Source organism: Antennarius striatus, chromosome 21 (assembly GCF_040054535.1).
Source record: "Antennarius striatus isolate MH-2024 chromosome 21, ASM4005453v1, whole genome shotgun sequence".
In the NCBI taxonomy this organism is placed as follows: domain Eukaryota; kingdom Metazoa; phylum Chordata; class Actinopteri; order Lophiiformes; family Antennariidae; genus Antennarius; species Antennarius striatus.
The window spans coordinates 9,706,039-9,723,255 of NC_090796.1; the positions used below are offsets into that span (position 1 = coordinate 9,706,039).

The 17,217-nt window shown below is 39.7% G+C and overlaps 1 protein-coding gene across 1 annotated transcript; it reads right to left on the reverse strand.

Moving 5' to 3' along the window:
* Positions 1 to 11,528: 11,528 nt before the first annotated feature.
* patl2 (PAT1 homolog 2) lies at positions 11,529 to 17,132 on the reverse strand. Its single transcript, XM_068305953.1, has 20 exons — positions 17,109 to 17,132; positions 16,767 to 16,926; positions 16,343 to 16,366; positions 15,964 to 16,241; positions 15,819 to 15,881; positions 15,686 to 15,739; positions 15,444 to 15,602; positions 15,251 to 15,325; positions 15,010 to 15,158; positions 14,633 to 14,707; positions 14,416 to 14,539; positions 14,186 to 14,303; positions 13,920 to 14,026; positions 13,787 to 13,840; positions 13,575 to 13,717; positions 13,307 to 13,463; positions 12,656 to 12,784; positions 12,482 to 12,579; positions 12,265 to 12,405; positions 11,529 to 12,191 (listed from the first exon to the last, which is right to left on the reverse strand). Exons 1-20 carry the CDS (start codon positions 17,130 to 17,132, stop codon positions 12,158 to 12,160), a joined length of 2,166 nt encoding a protein of 721 aa, XP_068162054.1. The 3' UTR covers positions 11,529 to 12,157.
* Positions 17,133 to 17,217: the final 85 nt, after the last annotated feature.

Below are 17,217 nucleotides of genomic sequence, written 5' to 3' on the forward strand. Positions count from 1 at the left end.
GGAGAATTTATTCACATGAATGTTGAGAAAGGACAAAGTACTGTAGTTTACCGTTGGGCTGACTGCCATATCCATTTGGAGCACCAGCTCCTGCTCCATAACCTTAACACAAGGAATCATAAATGAGACAATATATATTATCGTATCCATGTAAATATGCGGTACTGACCCACAAACTAGCCTGCAGGTACTTAGAAATCACTAAAACTGTGGTTAAAATTCTTACACATGGTTGCACAAATCATAAATACAATATTTTTTGTACTATAAGGCGCACTGGACTATAAGGTACACCTTCAATGAACAGCCTAGCCTAAATTTTTTCCATATATAAGGTGCACTGGATTATAAGGCACACTGTTTTTGAGAAAATGAACGGCTTTTCGGTGCGCCTTACAGCGCGGAAAATACTGTACTAGTTTACTGCCAGTTTACCAGGTGGAGGTAATTTGATCCATTGTCCATTTGGTACTCTCGATTGCCCGCAGTCTAGAAAAACAAAGTAAACATGCATTACCTACGTAATCTAAACAACTAATGTATCACCCGACAAACAATTCACCTCTGATATAAACATGACAAATCATCATGCAAGCGCGTACACGACAAATTAAGGGATCATAAGCGTAGCTGCGGAGTGGACCTGAGCTTTTAGATTATTTGTTGTTTAACGGTAGGATAGAGTTTTACCCGGTTTGGCTTGTGTAGTTCCTTGTGACGTGGATATTGGAACCTCCCCTCTATTCTCTGAAAAGCAGAGGAACAATTTGACAGCTTTGAGAATGATTCACTTACTGTATGCCATAATGTCCCCAACTATTGGAATTACAAAAACAAAACTAAGTCAAATCAAATTCAAAACAGTAAGAATTAAGGAAACAAAAATACTGCAGACATTTACTGAGGCACACATTGAATTTGTTGTTATTAAAAGTGCTCGAAATATTAAAAGGATAGGGAATACTGTATGTCAAGCTATTACAGTCAAGCTAGACTGAATCCTACTCAAGCAAACACAAGCACTTCAGTGTAAATCACACAGATCATTATATAACAGACGTAACAGTTTAGCACTAACACAGGTGTGACGCCTCATTTTTATGTGCCGTACCCCACGAGACACACCCAGATCTATATTTAGATCGCAATACCAGTTTCCCCATGTTGCCCTGAAGAGATGCTTTTGACCCCGAGCCTGTCGGGTCCTGCTTCGGGTTGGCTCTTGTAGTTTGCCTCTTCTGGTGTGACCTCAGGCACCCCCACAGTTAGAGTCTCTTCAGGGGTGAAGCTCGCTGTACCCGTCACCGCCACCGTTTCAGGGACAGCTTTGGTTTTCAGGGGTTTGGAGCCAGCTTCCCCTTCTCTGGTGACATCTGCCCCGAAAACAACATCTGCCTCTTTCTGCTCAGGCACAGCACTTCCAGTCACATAACCTGGAGGCCAAGCATTACATCATCATTCACTTTATGTGTATTCACATTATAAAACACTGATAAACAGTGAGTCTGAAACAAATCAGTTCACTAGAGACTGGATTTTTAACACAATTCCCTGCCACCAATTGGACAGCTTGATGCTATGTGATTGGATAGTCAGCCGAGATCATGGCAACATGATTGGCAGTCAAACTGAAAAAAATGGACTTGTTTTTAACCTATGGAGAGCTTGCACAGATGAGAAATGCCTGTCTCAGACATTATTGCACAAATTTCCTTTTTGGTAGATGTGCTTATTGTCATTGAGAGTAGAAAATCATTAACTTTGATTCTTTTGATTTAAGGCCTTAAAAACTAAAGTTAAATATAAAATTGAGTGCATACTTACACCATATAATTGCAGATAACAGACAAGTGTAGCAGCAGTAAAACAGTTTTCACTCTCCTTTGATTTGACTTGTAGAACTCATTTAGTTAATACCAGTTAAATACAGTATTATCCATCGCTGGGCATTTTTTAAGTGTAAATTCTTCCCTTCCCAAAAGCATTGCACAGACTCAGGTCCAGACAACCCACCTTGAGGAAGTTCTGCTGCCTGCTCTGGTGCCAGGTTTGTCTGTGGATTCGCCGGTACCTCCGGAGCCAGTGGTGCTGGTCCAGGTATGGATTCAGGAGCAGGGTTCGGGTTGTAGTGTTGAGGAATAGCTGGTGCAGGTTCTGGTGTGGCTTGAGGGATTAATAGTGTGTGTTCGTAGCTCTTTCCTTGTGGAACGGGTGAGGGCATCTTGTTATATTTCTCCTGTGTCACCATGACAAGGATTCCACTTGTAGGCTCAGGGCCAACTGGCACTGCATCTTGAGTTGCTTCAAGCTGAGGTGGATATCCCATATCTGGGGCTGCACTTGGCTGCTCAGGTGAAATAATTCCACCTTTGAGAGCTTTACCATTGAATGTACCAGCACCCTTTGTACTCTTCCCATTCATTCCATAACCTAAGGAATGAATGGGAAGATGAGGACACAGGAAAGATGAGAACAGGACATGAGACCATTGTAGTCAAGAAAAGAATTTTCACAATTTTTTGCATCCATAAGCACTGCAGACAACGCAAACTTTCACATTGATGCAAACAATCTTTTTGACATCATTATTCTTTCACTTTGGTTTCTTACATTTTGGAAATCACAAACAAAATTCTTACCGGTGTCCAGTGTTTTAGTGCCTTCACCAGGCGATACTGCTCCAACTCCTTTGTTGTGTTGATATTTTGAACCTGTGCTTGCTCCTCCACGTCCTACAACCAACATATTACATTTTTACCAATATTCTACAGTTACAATGTTTAAGACTAGAAATATACAGTATTCACAAAATCCTTACAATATGATGACACAAAGAGCTTACTAAGAATATGCAATTTGCCATCTGACAGAGTATTAAGTTTACCTCCATATCTTCCAAATGTGGCTCCGTTTCTAACTCCATGACCTTGACAGATAACAAAAATAATGAATATTACGCATTGATTTTTTTTTAATGCTTATTGTGAGATTAAACTGCAATGCTTCTAAAAGCACCCGATCTACGCAGCTCCAAGGATCGCATTACATAATGGATACATAAAATGGATAAATGGATAAAAAACAAACAAAAATACGTAAACATTTAGAGGATGTTTGTTTCTGCGAGGAACATTTGTGACGGTAAACAAAATCACTTACCATTATGTTTCTTTCCATATCCACTGGAAACTGCTCCATTTCTATAACCTTGATATTAAAGACATCATGACATGAAATATCATTTATTTCCAGCCTGAACATGTCATTTAAAACTACACTTTGTGGCTTTTTTGCAACCATTACCTGATTGGGGTCTCACACCTCCTCCTCTATTTGCTCCATACCCTGTCACACATTAGTGGAAACAAATCATCCTAGACCTGGATTGATACACATATATAAAATCTTGAATCATAAATAGATCTAATGCAGAAATTACTAACCTTGTTGTTTGGAGCCATACCCATTTGGAATATTACCAGATCCTAACAAGAAAAAAAACAGAACAAAGTTGTTGTTCTCCTGTCGGAGAGCACCTTACCCATTCTTACAAAATTATATACTATAATTCATCACAACTTTGTGCAACAGATGGATTTGACTTTGACTTCACTGTTACCTGATTTAGCTTGCTTGGTGGCTCCACCGTTAGGGTACCCATAACCTTAACAGTTTCACAGGCAGCATGAAAATCTAACCTCAAACTGTGAATTGAATATGGATAAAACATTTCTCACTTTGACTCACCGTTTGGTAAAGCTCCATTTCCAATAGATGCTCTAGCGCCGACATAACCTTTACATTATATGACAATAATTACGGATTACTTTAACTGCCCTCAGGATGGATGTGACGTGTGTTTTTAGATATTACTTATGAGTTTACCATTTGTTTTTGCCCCCTGTCCATGAGGTACACCAGCTGCAGCAGCATATCATGGAAGTTGAACAAAGAATTATAATTATTAATATCCATAAAATATAAAACGAGTAAAGATATTTTTACCTTGCTTTGGTCCCTTCATCCCTCCATTTACATACTGAGTGCCCAGACTCAAACCAGCATTGACATAACCACCAGTGTAGCCTGTAAATCCAATTTTATACTTATTATTCTGCTAAGTGATGTCAGTGCAGAGTGACTGATGTATAACTTACCTCCCTTGGGTTGAGCTCCATAGCCATTATAACCATTACTGCCATGTGCTGGAAGGAAATATTAACATTTTCTAAGTGGTGAAACAGGAGGTGACCTCAGTACCGTGTTACTGCGTTCACTCACCCCAGGTCCTTTGGTTCCTGGCTAGTTGGGGTACCCCCAGACCTCTGGAGGCTCCTGTACCCACTCCTGGAGCTTATTCCACAAACATATACCTATCGTTAAAGTGGATTTTATCTGGACAGCAATAGGTAAAATAGAAGTTACCTGCCCCATAAGATGGTCGGCCATATCCTTTCAAAGATTTAGTTCCTGTTCTCCCTTGTTCTGTAGAATGCAGATATGTTTTAAGATACATAAACAAACAGATAATAATCAAAGTATCATTGTGCCCATTGCAAAGAAAATGGAGGACAACATTACCATTGGTTTTAGCCCCGTTTCCATTAGGCACACCAGGTCCAGCACCATATCCTTACAAAGAGAAGAATATCATGAGTCCACAAGACATTATATATACAGTATATATACACAGTATATATAGTATACACACACACACACACACACACATATACATATATATATATATATATATATATATATATATATATATATATATATATATATATATATATATATTTACATCCCAACATCCCACTTCAAAGCAATGATGTATTGTAATTGTCAGTGTTCGTCCGTTCGTTCGTTTGTCCACCAAATATCTTCGCGACCGTTGCAGATAGAAAGATGAAACAAAAAAGATTACTCGGGCGGCAAAGGGGATGAAAATGACATGATGACCTTGACCTTTAGATAACTAGGTCAAGGCCAAATTTAAACTTTTGTACACTCAGGAACAGGATAAGATAGAAAGACGAGGGAGAAGGCCAGTGTGAGTAAGACCATAGATCAAAGCTAGTGCTTCAATCTACCTATGCACTAGCTTTGTTCTATGGTCAAAGCTAGTGAATAGCTTTGACCTACCCTGAAAGGTCAAAGCTATGCACTTGTCAGATACTACTTTCATGTACTTTTCAGTACTTTGACTGCCTTGTTAGAATTGTGGTTACTGCTTTTTAAAGCATCATTCATCATAAACAACCAGATTCCACACTACCATTTCCTTTTCTTCCAGGCCCATTATGTGCAGCACCATTACCTACATAGAGGCAAAACACATCTTTACTCACTATTCATTACACTGAATGAAATAAAGAAAAAAAAAAGCATGGAAAACAACCATTGAGAGTCAAAGCCACATGCAATCTACTACTTCATTACATCTACAATACCGTAGCTTTTATGTCCTTGTCCACTGTGTCCACCATAACCTGGACCATAGAAAACATTAATAGATCGCCGCTATCGTTCAGTCTGATAGAGAATATGAACCTGCCCCCAGAGAGATGCACAATATGTACCGATACCTTTCATTTGCTGTCCATTGGTCACACCAGCATGAACACCGTATCCTGTAACAAAGGCCAATATAAAAAAAATAATGTTTTAAAATAAAATGAAAGTGATTTGTACAAAGATTAGAGGAACATTTGCAAACTAAAGACGCTGTCACAATATAACAGTGTTTATTTGTATTAAAGAAGATATTTACTTTGTCTCTGGATAGCAGCTTAATGGCATTCATTTTGCTGAGATTTAGACTTGTTGGACCATGGAGAGATACGCTCTCCATTTAATGATGTGCTGTAATGTCCAGTTCTGGTAAATGTGATCTTTTTTAGGCTTGAGACCTATCTCCATGAGGATCACAAGATCTAGCACAGCCAATAATGATATAGTGAAACAATACAGAATTATGTGGTCAACTGTTACGTGATGTGAAGGTTAATGAATAAATTAATAGTCACTTACCACTGGGTAAAGCTCCATTCCCACCAAGAACACCAGCTGCAGCACCATAACCTAGAAGCCGATGAGAAACAAACATCAAAACTCTTTGATCTGCTACTGATAGTGGGAGCATCATGTGATCCTGATTATTTTAGCAATGAGACAAAGCTCCAGGATGATTAAAGCACCTCAGTGAACATGGTTGAAGTGAAAATGGCTTTTATTACATAGAAATCATGATACATTTGTTTTAAGATCCATCATGTCACCAAATTTTTAAGTACAGAACTCTAGACTGCATCACAGAGCTTTTGACGTGTGTGTGTGTGTGTGTGTGTGTGTGTGTGTGTGTGTGTGTGTGTGTGTGTGTGTGTGTGTGTGTGTGTGTGTGTGTGTGTGTGTGTGTCCTCAATGATTAAACATGATTGCCTTTCAACTGTTGTCCATTGGTTTGGCCAGCTTGAATGCCATATCCTACAACAAAGAAAATAATCATTTACTTAGTTATTTGTAAAATAGATGCAATCTGGTCGACATAAATTCAGCATGTACCATTAGATTTTGCTCCATTTCCATGTGGCATCATCGCTGGAGTTCCTTAAAACAAATAAAAAATTATTGGCTGTTCAGCATCTCTGTGACATCAATATATCTTTTTGTTTAGAAAGTTAAATTGGAATTATTTTATCCTACTGTTTTTCACCTTTCTTACTGCTTCCACCAGAAGTTGCTCCGTAATCTTAAAAACACACGAAAAAACGATTGATGGTTGCTCTTTCATCAGAAACCTTTTTTATTCTAATGACAAATTCTGAGTCATTAGAGTGAGCTATTCATTTTCCCCTGCTCCAGTCAGCATTGGATTACCACATTATTATCACATGACATTCAAAAACCATCTTCAGAGATTTTCTTTCAAAAATCACACACCTATTCCTTTTGTGGCGTATCCACCGTACCCATTTTGTGTTCCCATTGCCTGACCAACACCTTAGAAAAAAGAAAAGTCATAACAAAATACTCGAGAGAATTTCATGTTATTCATTTCACGTTAGAAATTTGCTCCAAGTTCACCTTTTGATGACATCAGCATTCTTCCTATGCCACTGCCATTCTGAGGTTTCCTTCCTAGAAAAATCACTTGAACTTGTGAACAAATGCTACGGCTTGTGGGGAAACTTCACAAATGAGTCATGAGCAAAAAAAAATAGTCAATGTGATGGATTTACCATTAGGTTGTGGTCCATGTCCATTTGCTGTGCCAGATGAAACAGTATAACCTTGAACAGAACACAATTTATGCAAAATCTTACATGATGAGCACACTGAGTCCATTGATTATTGCTCCACAAAGAAGAAATACAGTAAAGCCTGATTTGCGTAAACCCAGTATATACAAATGAATCAAACAATAAAAATGTCAGAAATTTTAGATTTCATTATTTTCTCTAACTTTCCTAATAGTTATGCTTTATTTCAGTCTGTTCCACACATTTAGACATAAACCAATTTTAGTGCAAATTCAGCCAAAGCCCTCATGCTGAGTGTCATCAGAAACATACGTTAGGTCTCATGTTAGGTGTTTGAGAAAGACATGAATTATCAAGCAGACTTAGAACAATATTGGAATATTTGCCTCTCATAATTAACACCGTGGGAAAACAATTACACAAAAACTCCCTGGAAAAAATGTGTGATGTAATTAATTTTATACTTTTAATACATTCTCTTAATTGATTAGTGAAATTTGGATTCCTCCAATATGCAAATCTTCTAACTCATCTCAAAACTGAAAACCAGGACATGAACATTATCTCAGTTTGGTTTTTGTATTATTCCATATATCTTTATGACAAAAGAAAAACAATTAAAAAAAGGTTAATGAATCAACAAATTATGAAATTGGCTTGAGGCTCCACAGAGACACGGAAATGTTGGAAATGCTGGATGAGAAAATCTTAAGATTTTATTAGTTGGCACAAAAATGATGAAGAGGGGGTTCAGAAATTTTGTAATTCTTGGAGAGGACTTCAGAAACTGCCTTCACCTCATGTTACAGTCCCTAAACTGAATCAAGTCGTCTTTTCACGAGTCAGAACTCGGACTAACATTTTTGAGAAGTCGTGATCTGAGACATGAGAAGTCAATGGAGTGACTGTGTACAAGCAGTAAAACCATTCTCTTCCTTTCTCACAGACAGATGTTAAATTTAGACTGCTGCTGTCACCAAAGAGAAGCTGCCTTTGATTCTACTCAGACCGCCGGTAAAGAAAGAAGAATAAGTCGCTGTTTCGCATCATCACAGAAGAAACTGGAAGAGGGTTGAATACATGAAAGATCGCTTCAGCAACCCCTGCTAAGAGTTCAGCTTAACATGATCGCTTAAAATTTGACAGGTAAACTTAAGCATCTGAAGGACATTGGTGTCCGTTCTTTCAAGAATCTGAGCGGCACAAGACAATCTGTTTGTATAGTAATGTACTCCATTTCTTAAGGATTGCAATAACTCCTTGGTAATTTGTATTAAACCACTTAAAGGAAAGTCAAAGTTTGGCTCTTAAAAAGTGTGTATATTAATCAGTCTCTGGTAATGAAGTTGGGACTGTGTCTAAATCTAAAATAACGCAAAACAGAACAGCACAGACAGAAAAAGGGAATTTCTATGAAAGTCCAATTTCCAACAGTATTGATATTGTTGTACATTTTGTAGTTTGCCAGTCAATTTCCTAGTTTTTATTGGTACATTTAATTTCATTATCAAATGAACACCAGCATAGCATTAATTTGCACATATATATGCACTTCACTCACCCAGAGTGTGTGCCGCCTGCACCAGCCAACAGATCACCACACTTTGAAGTAGATGTCCCAACATAACAGATCTGCAGGAAATAACCCCAGAAGAACCACCAGCAGGAAGGCAACACAGATGATCTACGGTGGGTAACATACCCTGATTCTGAGGGCCTAATATACACTCTGGCATGATGCGCCACTCCTCCTGCTCTCAGATGCTCCTGTCCTCAAGGTCCTCCCCCCATTAGTTGAAACTTCAAAGGCATACACGGACTAAATAATTGGTCCCTTTAAATACATTAACACTTCAGAGGTGAGCAGAGAGGAAGTTCACTAAAGTGGACATTGATGAACTAAATGGAACATCAGTGTCAGTTAAATTTATACACAGACATGACATTTTTGTCATTTGATATAAATCCTCCCAGTTGTCCATATTGGCTCAAGGTGCCATCACATTATGTTCCAAAGCATCAGAAAATGTTTTACCCTGGAATGAAATCCATTTTATCCAATGAACTGCAGGTGGATAACTCACTTTTCCCAAAGACCACAAAAATATTGAAATAAAAACCACTGAGCATGAACCCTCATCAAACCATCCTCATAAAAACGTGTAGTTCCCCCCCCAATATTTAGTTGCAAGTGTGCTTTTTGAATGTTTTTAAATAGAAAGGCAACAGATGCAGTTATACCGAACATATATGTGAGCATTTCTGATCTTTATGGAAATGCCGTCTTTGTGAATGGAGGTGAAGGCGTTAAAACAGAGAAACTGCTTTAAAGAGGGGTAATGGAAACTGCCAGTGAGCTTGATTCTTGACTCATGCCTCTTGTGGACGATGTCTCCATAGTCCCAGCCAGCAAACACTAACATCCAGTGGCCTCTCGCACATGCAAAGAAAAAAGCAAGTAATAACAGAGGATGATATCTCACCTGTCACATACATTCCTCACTTTAAGTCCAAATCCTCTTCTTATGGGGTCAAGGAGAGGTTAACGTCTGACCCTATGACCTCCCCAGACCTCTCACATACTTGGCTTCTCTACACTCAACTCTGCTGCTGATGGAAAATTATCACTTTTTACGTTGACAAATGGGTCATTTTAACAAATCTTTCTGCTTCAAGAAATGTTCTTTTAATGTGTTAACTGTCAGCTGAAGAGTAGAAAAGCTGTTCTTTAAATTTCCCAAATTACCATATTTCCCATCTATTTTCACAATGTCAGTTTTAAACATGTGTACCGTAATTCAAATACATCCATGGCTCTGACAATGAATTCTGATTACTTTGCTCTAATTTCACATCAGTTTAGGTCATATTTCATTTTTCCATGGAATTTGTCAAATAGTTACCCGCTTCAGGTTTTTTGTAACCCTTATTTTCTAGTTTGAATTTTCTTAATTCAATCCTTTTTGACTACTCAACTCTAAAAACATCTGCCTGTCAACATCAGGTTTTAGCTCAGAACCGCTGGAGGTAAGCTCAGCCTCAGAACTGCTTGTGTCGCTCTTGACTTTTACTTTTATAGGCATGCATTTCCTGCAGCTGACAGCTGTGCGAAGGAGTGGAGAGGTCAAAGGTTAACATGTCTATCAACCTACAAATCCTGACAGAACACACATTGATGTGTTATGTTGATCTCCTACAATCTAGTACAGACTGTCAACACCGTTTTCATAAAGTTTATGACTGGAATGTGATGCCTTATGCATGTGATAAAACCACAAAAAGCACAAAAATAAACTTATTTTAGGCACACAGATGTCATTATTATCAGACAGATGCTAAAGCTGACTTTACTGTGCACTGCTATGGCAGTGGTTGCCTTTTGAGTCATCAATGTGTTGGTCTATGTAATAGCAAAAGTGTAAAACCACAACCCGTTCACTGTTTGGCAAGGATTCTGACTCCACATAACCACGTCTGCTCCTGTCCAGATGTGTGCAGCCACCAAATGTCGACTTGCTGGGGATGAGTCAGTGTTTGGTTGACAAGCAGTGGACTTAGCCAAGTCTGGAAACAACTTCAAAAAACCAGACAGCTGTCTATCGAAGGAACTTTTAGCATGCAAAGGAATATAAAACAGGGGACCTGGGACAGATACTGTTCAAGAATGAAGATCATAAGAGCCATAACTTACAGGTACATTTTTTCATGGTTAGACAGATTTTACCAGAAAGTTGAAACTCCTTGTTTTATCGTCAATGAGGGGCAACATTAAACTCCAGTGTTTAGTTACCTCATTTTAGCTCTAGGACAGTTTGTGTTCTCTCGTTTGCTTTTTTGGCAATCATTTTAAACACAAAAACAGTCAACATACTAAGATTGCTCTGCATCTTTATTAAACAACATCTGGCTCTTCTCTATGCAACCAATTTCTATTCACTCCTGTTCCTTTATTCTTGTTGGATGCCAAAACTTTCCCTATGTTTCTGTAATAAAACAACATTTTTGGGATATTAAGGGCCTTTGAAGGAGTTTCCATGCACAAATAGCACATCATGTATTCCAAAGCTCACATTAAGAGACATTTTCTACAAACTAGATCAAACCGTTTAACATTTGTAAATTTTTTTATTCGTGTTGCAAGTGCTCTACAAGGGTGCAATTTAAATTATTCCTGTTTCCAAATGAATACAGTAAATAAAATTCTTTGTACAACTGAAACATCTAAGAGAATTACAACAAATACATATTTAGTATTGATGCATATGGATACACAATGCATGCCTTTGTACAAAAACCAAAAATGCATGACTATTGAAGGATCACGCCAAACAATTTACATGATGGTTATTATAACAACATAGGTTCAGCTGTGACAAATGTATAATCCTCAAACTGATCACCTATTTCTGATCAAAATATTTTACCTCAGTAAGTGAAAGCTCAGGTTTCTTGTCCAATGTTGAACTTGCATTAATTGACACTTGAAAATGTGCAAAAGGTGAAGTGGTTAAATGGTAAATTAGCTCAATTTGCTAGTTAATGTAATGCACCCTGCCCTGTATGTGCAAGCTCATACATTAAATGACAACACTTGTTATGGGAGATAAGAAAAAAAAAATCAATTTGTGATTCCAGAAAAACGTCACTGATGTACCCAACTGGAGATCAAAGGAAGTAAAAAGGTCAGATGAAGGAAATTAAAAAGGGAAACAGATTGAGTGAAAAGTGTGAGGGGATGAGGGAGAGGGGGAGGAATAATGAATATTTAACCTTAATTACATAGCTTGTGTTATAATGAACACTGAGGACTTAAGTCAGGGCGGTACTTCAGCTCCTTTCGCTCTAGTGCTCACCACAACCCGGTCATAGGCTGACTGTCTTATTAGTTCCAGTCCACCTTAAGATGGAAGGGCCAGGAATCCGGTTGCAGACCTAAACATTGAGACATTTAGTAACAATATATTGGTCTACCTTCAAATGCAGAAATAAAGAGAAAAGGACCTACTCCATGTTGCTTTTCAGCTGATGCACTGTGCGCTTGTCCAGGTAGCGGCAAAAGAGCGTGAGCAGGTTTGAAGGAAGGAGGAGTGGCTCCACTAGTGAACAATGGGATAGTTGTGCTGCCACCTGGAATATCGTGTCAGTCCTAAAAGAAAGCAGAATCAAGACTCTTTTTTATGTTGTTGAAATAACCTTCCCATTATTAGGCTTAACATCCCTACCAGGTCTCAAAGTCACCAATGCTGGGCTCCAGGGGAACACCTGAGGAGAGCAGCTTCTCTCCTTGGGACAGCAGAGCATAAAGTAAGGAGAGTCCAAACTGAAAGAAAGAAAAGTTCTTGAGACAGTCAAGTTTTACAAAAAATTAAAGTCAAGCAACATCCAAGAACACAGACCTTGTTCTGACATGCCAGCGTGAGGGACGTCAGAGACTCAGATGTAATATCTTTGAGCACCCTAATGAGCTGACTGAACGTCAGGCCCTCAATCACATTTCGGAGAGGTGGGTAGAGCACTGGAAGGGACTAAAGGGGACACCAGGACAATCAGATTATTTGAGATTTCATGCAAAAAATATACAGTACTCCCTCGTTACTCACGTTTAATGTGTTCTGGGACTACCAGCGAAAAACGAAATAGCATGATGTAGTGACCAGTGACCAATTACTTATTTACGGTAATTTAAACATTTATGAACTCTCCCCACACTGATATTAAACCACCTTATATCTGTATTAGACTGTGAAGCACTTTTGTATTAAAAAAAATTCTTTAATACACGGAAGTGCACTGCATTCCGAGAGTCTCGGAATGCAGTGCACACACGGACGCTGTCAGCCAATAGCATGCACATAAATCTGCAATGTAGTGAAGCCATGCATCGTGAAGCGCAAATAAGCAAGGGATTACTGCACAGTAATTTTGTTAAGTAGAAGGGGAAGAAATTCCAAATTGGGGTCAGTGACAATTTTTAGAGATGAGCGTTTGGGACTAGATTAGGGAAAATTGCTTTGACACAGCAGAAAAATAAAAAATAAAAACGGCACCTCTTCAGAATCTCTGCTCATCAGCATTGGCAGATTACAGGTCACAACTCTGAGGATTTTCACTGCAGTATCATCTTTGAGGAATGGGAGCAGACGAGCAAGTAACTGTTTGCCTTTTGAAACCAGCAGGAAAGGAAGAAATTCCCCTCCTGAATCTCTAGCAAATCAAAAGGGAAAAGGAAAAATAGCTAGAGATGAACCAAAGGGAAACAAGCCTTATTTCCACAACACATATCTCCATTAACAAATGGTGGTTTTGGCAACTCACACTAGATTGTGGTGTTGTAGCTGGGAGTAGATGTGCTTAACTTTCCTCTGTGTCTCCTCCATCAACGTTTTTTCTTCTGTTTCAGATAAAACTGCAGTTTTCTTTCTCTCCGTCTCCTCAACCTCCAACAGAACTATGAACAACTGAAGGGCAAAACAGGTGTGAGAATATTTTTTAAAAAGGCCACCAAATGTGTTAAACAAGTCAGGTACCTTTTCTATTTTACTGAGGACTTCAAACCGCTGTCGTCTCGTATCTTTTTGTTCCTGAAATGTGGAAACATGTGTCAGTGCCATGGAAGATTTAACAGTTCTAAAATGCTAGAAGATTTTACCAAACGGGCACCTCTGGTAGACCCTGAGCTTGGACTGCATGAACTGCACCGATGGCGCGACGTGGAGAGTAACAAGTAGACACCGCAACTTGACCCAAAGAGCCTTCAATGTGCACCACTGGAAAACAAATTTGTTGGTAGCAACTCCTTTTTTTGCCCTGAGGTGGCTCAACACAGATTGTCAGCCATCAAAACATGGTTAGACACATGAAAGGGGACATGCCATACTCCACAGAATGATTTGAACTTCTCAGCATAAAAAGTTGGAGAGAATAACCTGGAGTGTAGGAGTCTGTTTTTGTGATGTAGGGTGTGGTGAGTTTGAGAGGCTCCCTTTTGCCCCTGATGCCCTGTTCTTCCTCTGCCATCTTAGCTTCTATTCTACGGTAGTACTCCTATGACGTTTGAACATGGGAGACATGACTCAGTCTATACACTCAAATACGCACTTCTGATACAGAAAAAAATCAGAACAATGAATTAAAGAAAAGCAAAGGTTTCCCCCACCTGGTAATAGTAGTCCTCAAGGTACGGATGTTCACTTTGCAGCTGGATCATCTGCAGTCTGATAATCCAGTCCTTCTCTTTGGCCGTCATGAGATTACAGTAAGGATCCCAGCCCTCTGTTTTTCTATGAATTGGTCATTCTTCAATAAATACACCTGTCCTATTGACTGGCATATCCAAAATGAAAACAATCAACTTTAAGGGAAGCAGAACTAACCTTTGGAATATGCGCTGTTTTTGATTCAGCAGTCGTTTATGTTGTGGGTGGAGCTGCGTGACGGGACCAGGGTACCTGGAGAGCAACGAGAAGGATTTATAACCTCCACTAAGAACCAGGGGTCCCCACATTACAATTACCAACTAAAGCACGAAATTCCATTACCAACCCTCCTTTCACCGTTTCATAGTCCATCATGTAGTTTATTTAACAGAAAGCTTTCACACATGGCCGTTGCCAGGGATTACATGAAACCCATGAAGATCAGGCCAATAAAGTGATTCATGTGCTGGGATCAGGCAAGTCAGAAATCTACTGACAGATTATTTCTTGCCACACATTAAGAAATTCCCTGGAGATGTACAAGACTGTCACACCTGAAATGCTGCACTGAGTTAGGTGATAGGCTGTGAACAGGGGACGGTCTTGGTGAATTGGCACCAAAGCGGAGTTGCATCATCTTAGGAGTCAGAGACTGAGGTGTGGACGGGCAAGTCCGGTTCACCGGAAACATGAATCCCCCCGGCTGTTTCAGGAAAGAATAACGTCAGGAGTTATAACACATCTGATGTTTGCTTCAAAAGCTCAGACAAAAGTCTGACTAATTGTGAAATAGACCTGACTGTAATGTTGGCGAGTGGTTAACGGCTGACGTGACAGGATGGGTGATCCTGGCAACATGGATGGATGGATCTGCAAGAGAAAGGATTCTCAAGGGCTATAATATAATCATTAATTGAAAGGGACACAGTTATCCATTTTATTTAACCCAAAACCGTCCCAATCCTTATAAATAAAATCAATTCTCCACCTGGGAGGGGCCTCTTTGGCCGTACTGTCTTCTGGGGTAGCATCCTCTGAGCTCCCCTCTCCTGCCCCTGAAGGAAGAGACAGGATATGGAGAGTCCACGAAGTTGGGCGTCAGGTGCTGACCTCTTCGACCGTCGATCACACATACGATAGCACTATCCTAAGAAACAGAATAAAATGTGCCAAATGATCATGTTATCACCATCATACCGACAATAGCACATGTTCTTCAGTGATCGTAACCTGAAGTATTGATCCTGACAGTCTTCTTGTCTTTCTGGAAGATGGAGCTGTATACTGCAGAAAAAGCCCAAGTCAAAAATATTTGATGTACAAATGAAAACATGAAAAGGTGTCTTCAAAAGTGAGCCCTTACATCATTCTCAAAGGTATTCCGATATAACGCATGTCCACAGTCCACTATGGCGCTGTCAAGACCCTGGAAAAGCACAACCAGACGTGCGGTAAAATCGAGGTGTGCAGTAAAATCCAAAATTGTTCAATAGATCCAAACGCCTTACCTTGAGGCTTTGTCGTCCTTGGACTATCCTCATCACCGCTGGGTCGTCAAATATCAGCCCCCTGCCCATCCCTCGCCTCTGTCCCCTACCCCTGCTCCGGTGCCCCGGGGGCACTCGAGGCAGATACCTCGGCCTCTGTCTGGGAGGGGAAGGCAAGTTGTGGTGGGACACGGGTTTAGGGTCTGGTGGTGGCATCTGAGGTAGGGGGGAAGGTGGCAACTCTCCAAATTGAAGAATGCTACCATTGGGGTCCTCGCTGGTCTTGTGTGTGTCGAGATCTATGATACAGATGTGTTAAAAAGGAGTCCATGGGTAACTTTCACCCTTTCAGGTAGGTGACATTTCTATTTATTTGGTTTAAAAAAGTTAAAATTCCAACTGACAGGCCTTAAAACTACAACAACTACAACAAGTCCAAATGAAAGCGGCTTTTTGCCATCCCTTATAGGACCAAATAATTGTGTCGACCCCACTATCACTAAAATGTGCCACTAAAGCACATTTTGTTCACCTTCAAATATACCCATTTAATCTCCAAACGGGCAAAGTTTTTATTCTACCTGACAAAAACGTATTAAGACCCGCCTCAACACAAAAGCATTCCCAAAATCAGATTTTTTAAAAGATTCCTTATGGACGATGGAGCAACCAGATAATCTAAATTAATCTGCATACAGCCCTTATTTTAAGTAAATCTTTTACCAACAGAGAAGGAATGAGAGAGATTCTAAAAACAAATAGTTCAATGATTAAAAGTCATCGTGGGGAGCTTTGAAGATATACACATGGACACACACACACACACACACCCATTCCAAATGTCTCTTCATTGTAGACGTTTATCTCCTCATCTTCCTCAGCCATGGCCTGCAGAAGCCCACAGTCCATGTTGTTCCCGTCCTCCCCATCACTCCAGGCCTCTCCATTCTCCGGCCACTGCGGCTCAGACACATTTTGGACCTGCTGCGTGGATGGAAACGACGTGTGGATACAAAAAAGTGTAGAAACTGAGCGGCTTCCAGAAACTTTTACAGACGAGCGGGGAAACTTGCGTCTGCGTCCACGTGGAAAATTAAAATTTACACAGTGAAAGAAAAAAAAGAAAAAACAATTTAAAAACAATTTATCCAATGACGCTGACTTACTTTTTGCTGATCTGAATCGCTCATTGTGTATTTTGTAAAGTTTTTATACACGTGGAGTCAACGACAGAAACATTCTTCTGTGCTTCCTTCGTTCAGACTGTCAGAGACG

What these genes read in the sequence shown, in the direction of transcription:
- patl2 (XM_068305953.1), bottom strand. Translation starts at nt 17,132, where the DNA reads ATGAGCGATTCAGATCAGCAAAAA. An exon ending in GGAATACCTTTGAGAATGAT is followed by an intron (nt 15,740 to 15,818) that starts GTAAGGGCTCAC and finishes CTTTTTCTGCAG; the next exon opens with TATACAGCTCCATCTTCCAG. An exon ending in CGCTGGCATGTCAGAACAAG is followed by an intron (nt 12,580 to 12,655) that starts GTCTGTGTTCTT and finishes TCTTTCTTTCAG; the next exon opens with TTTGGACTCTCCTTACTTTA.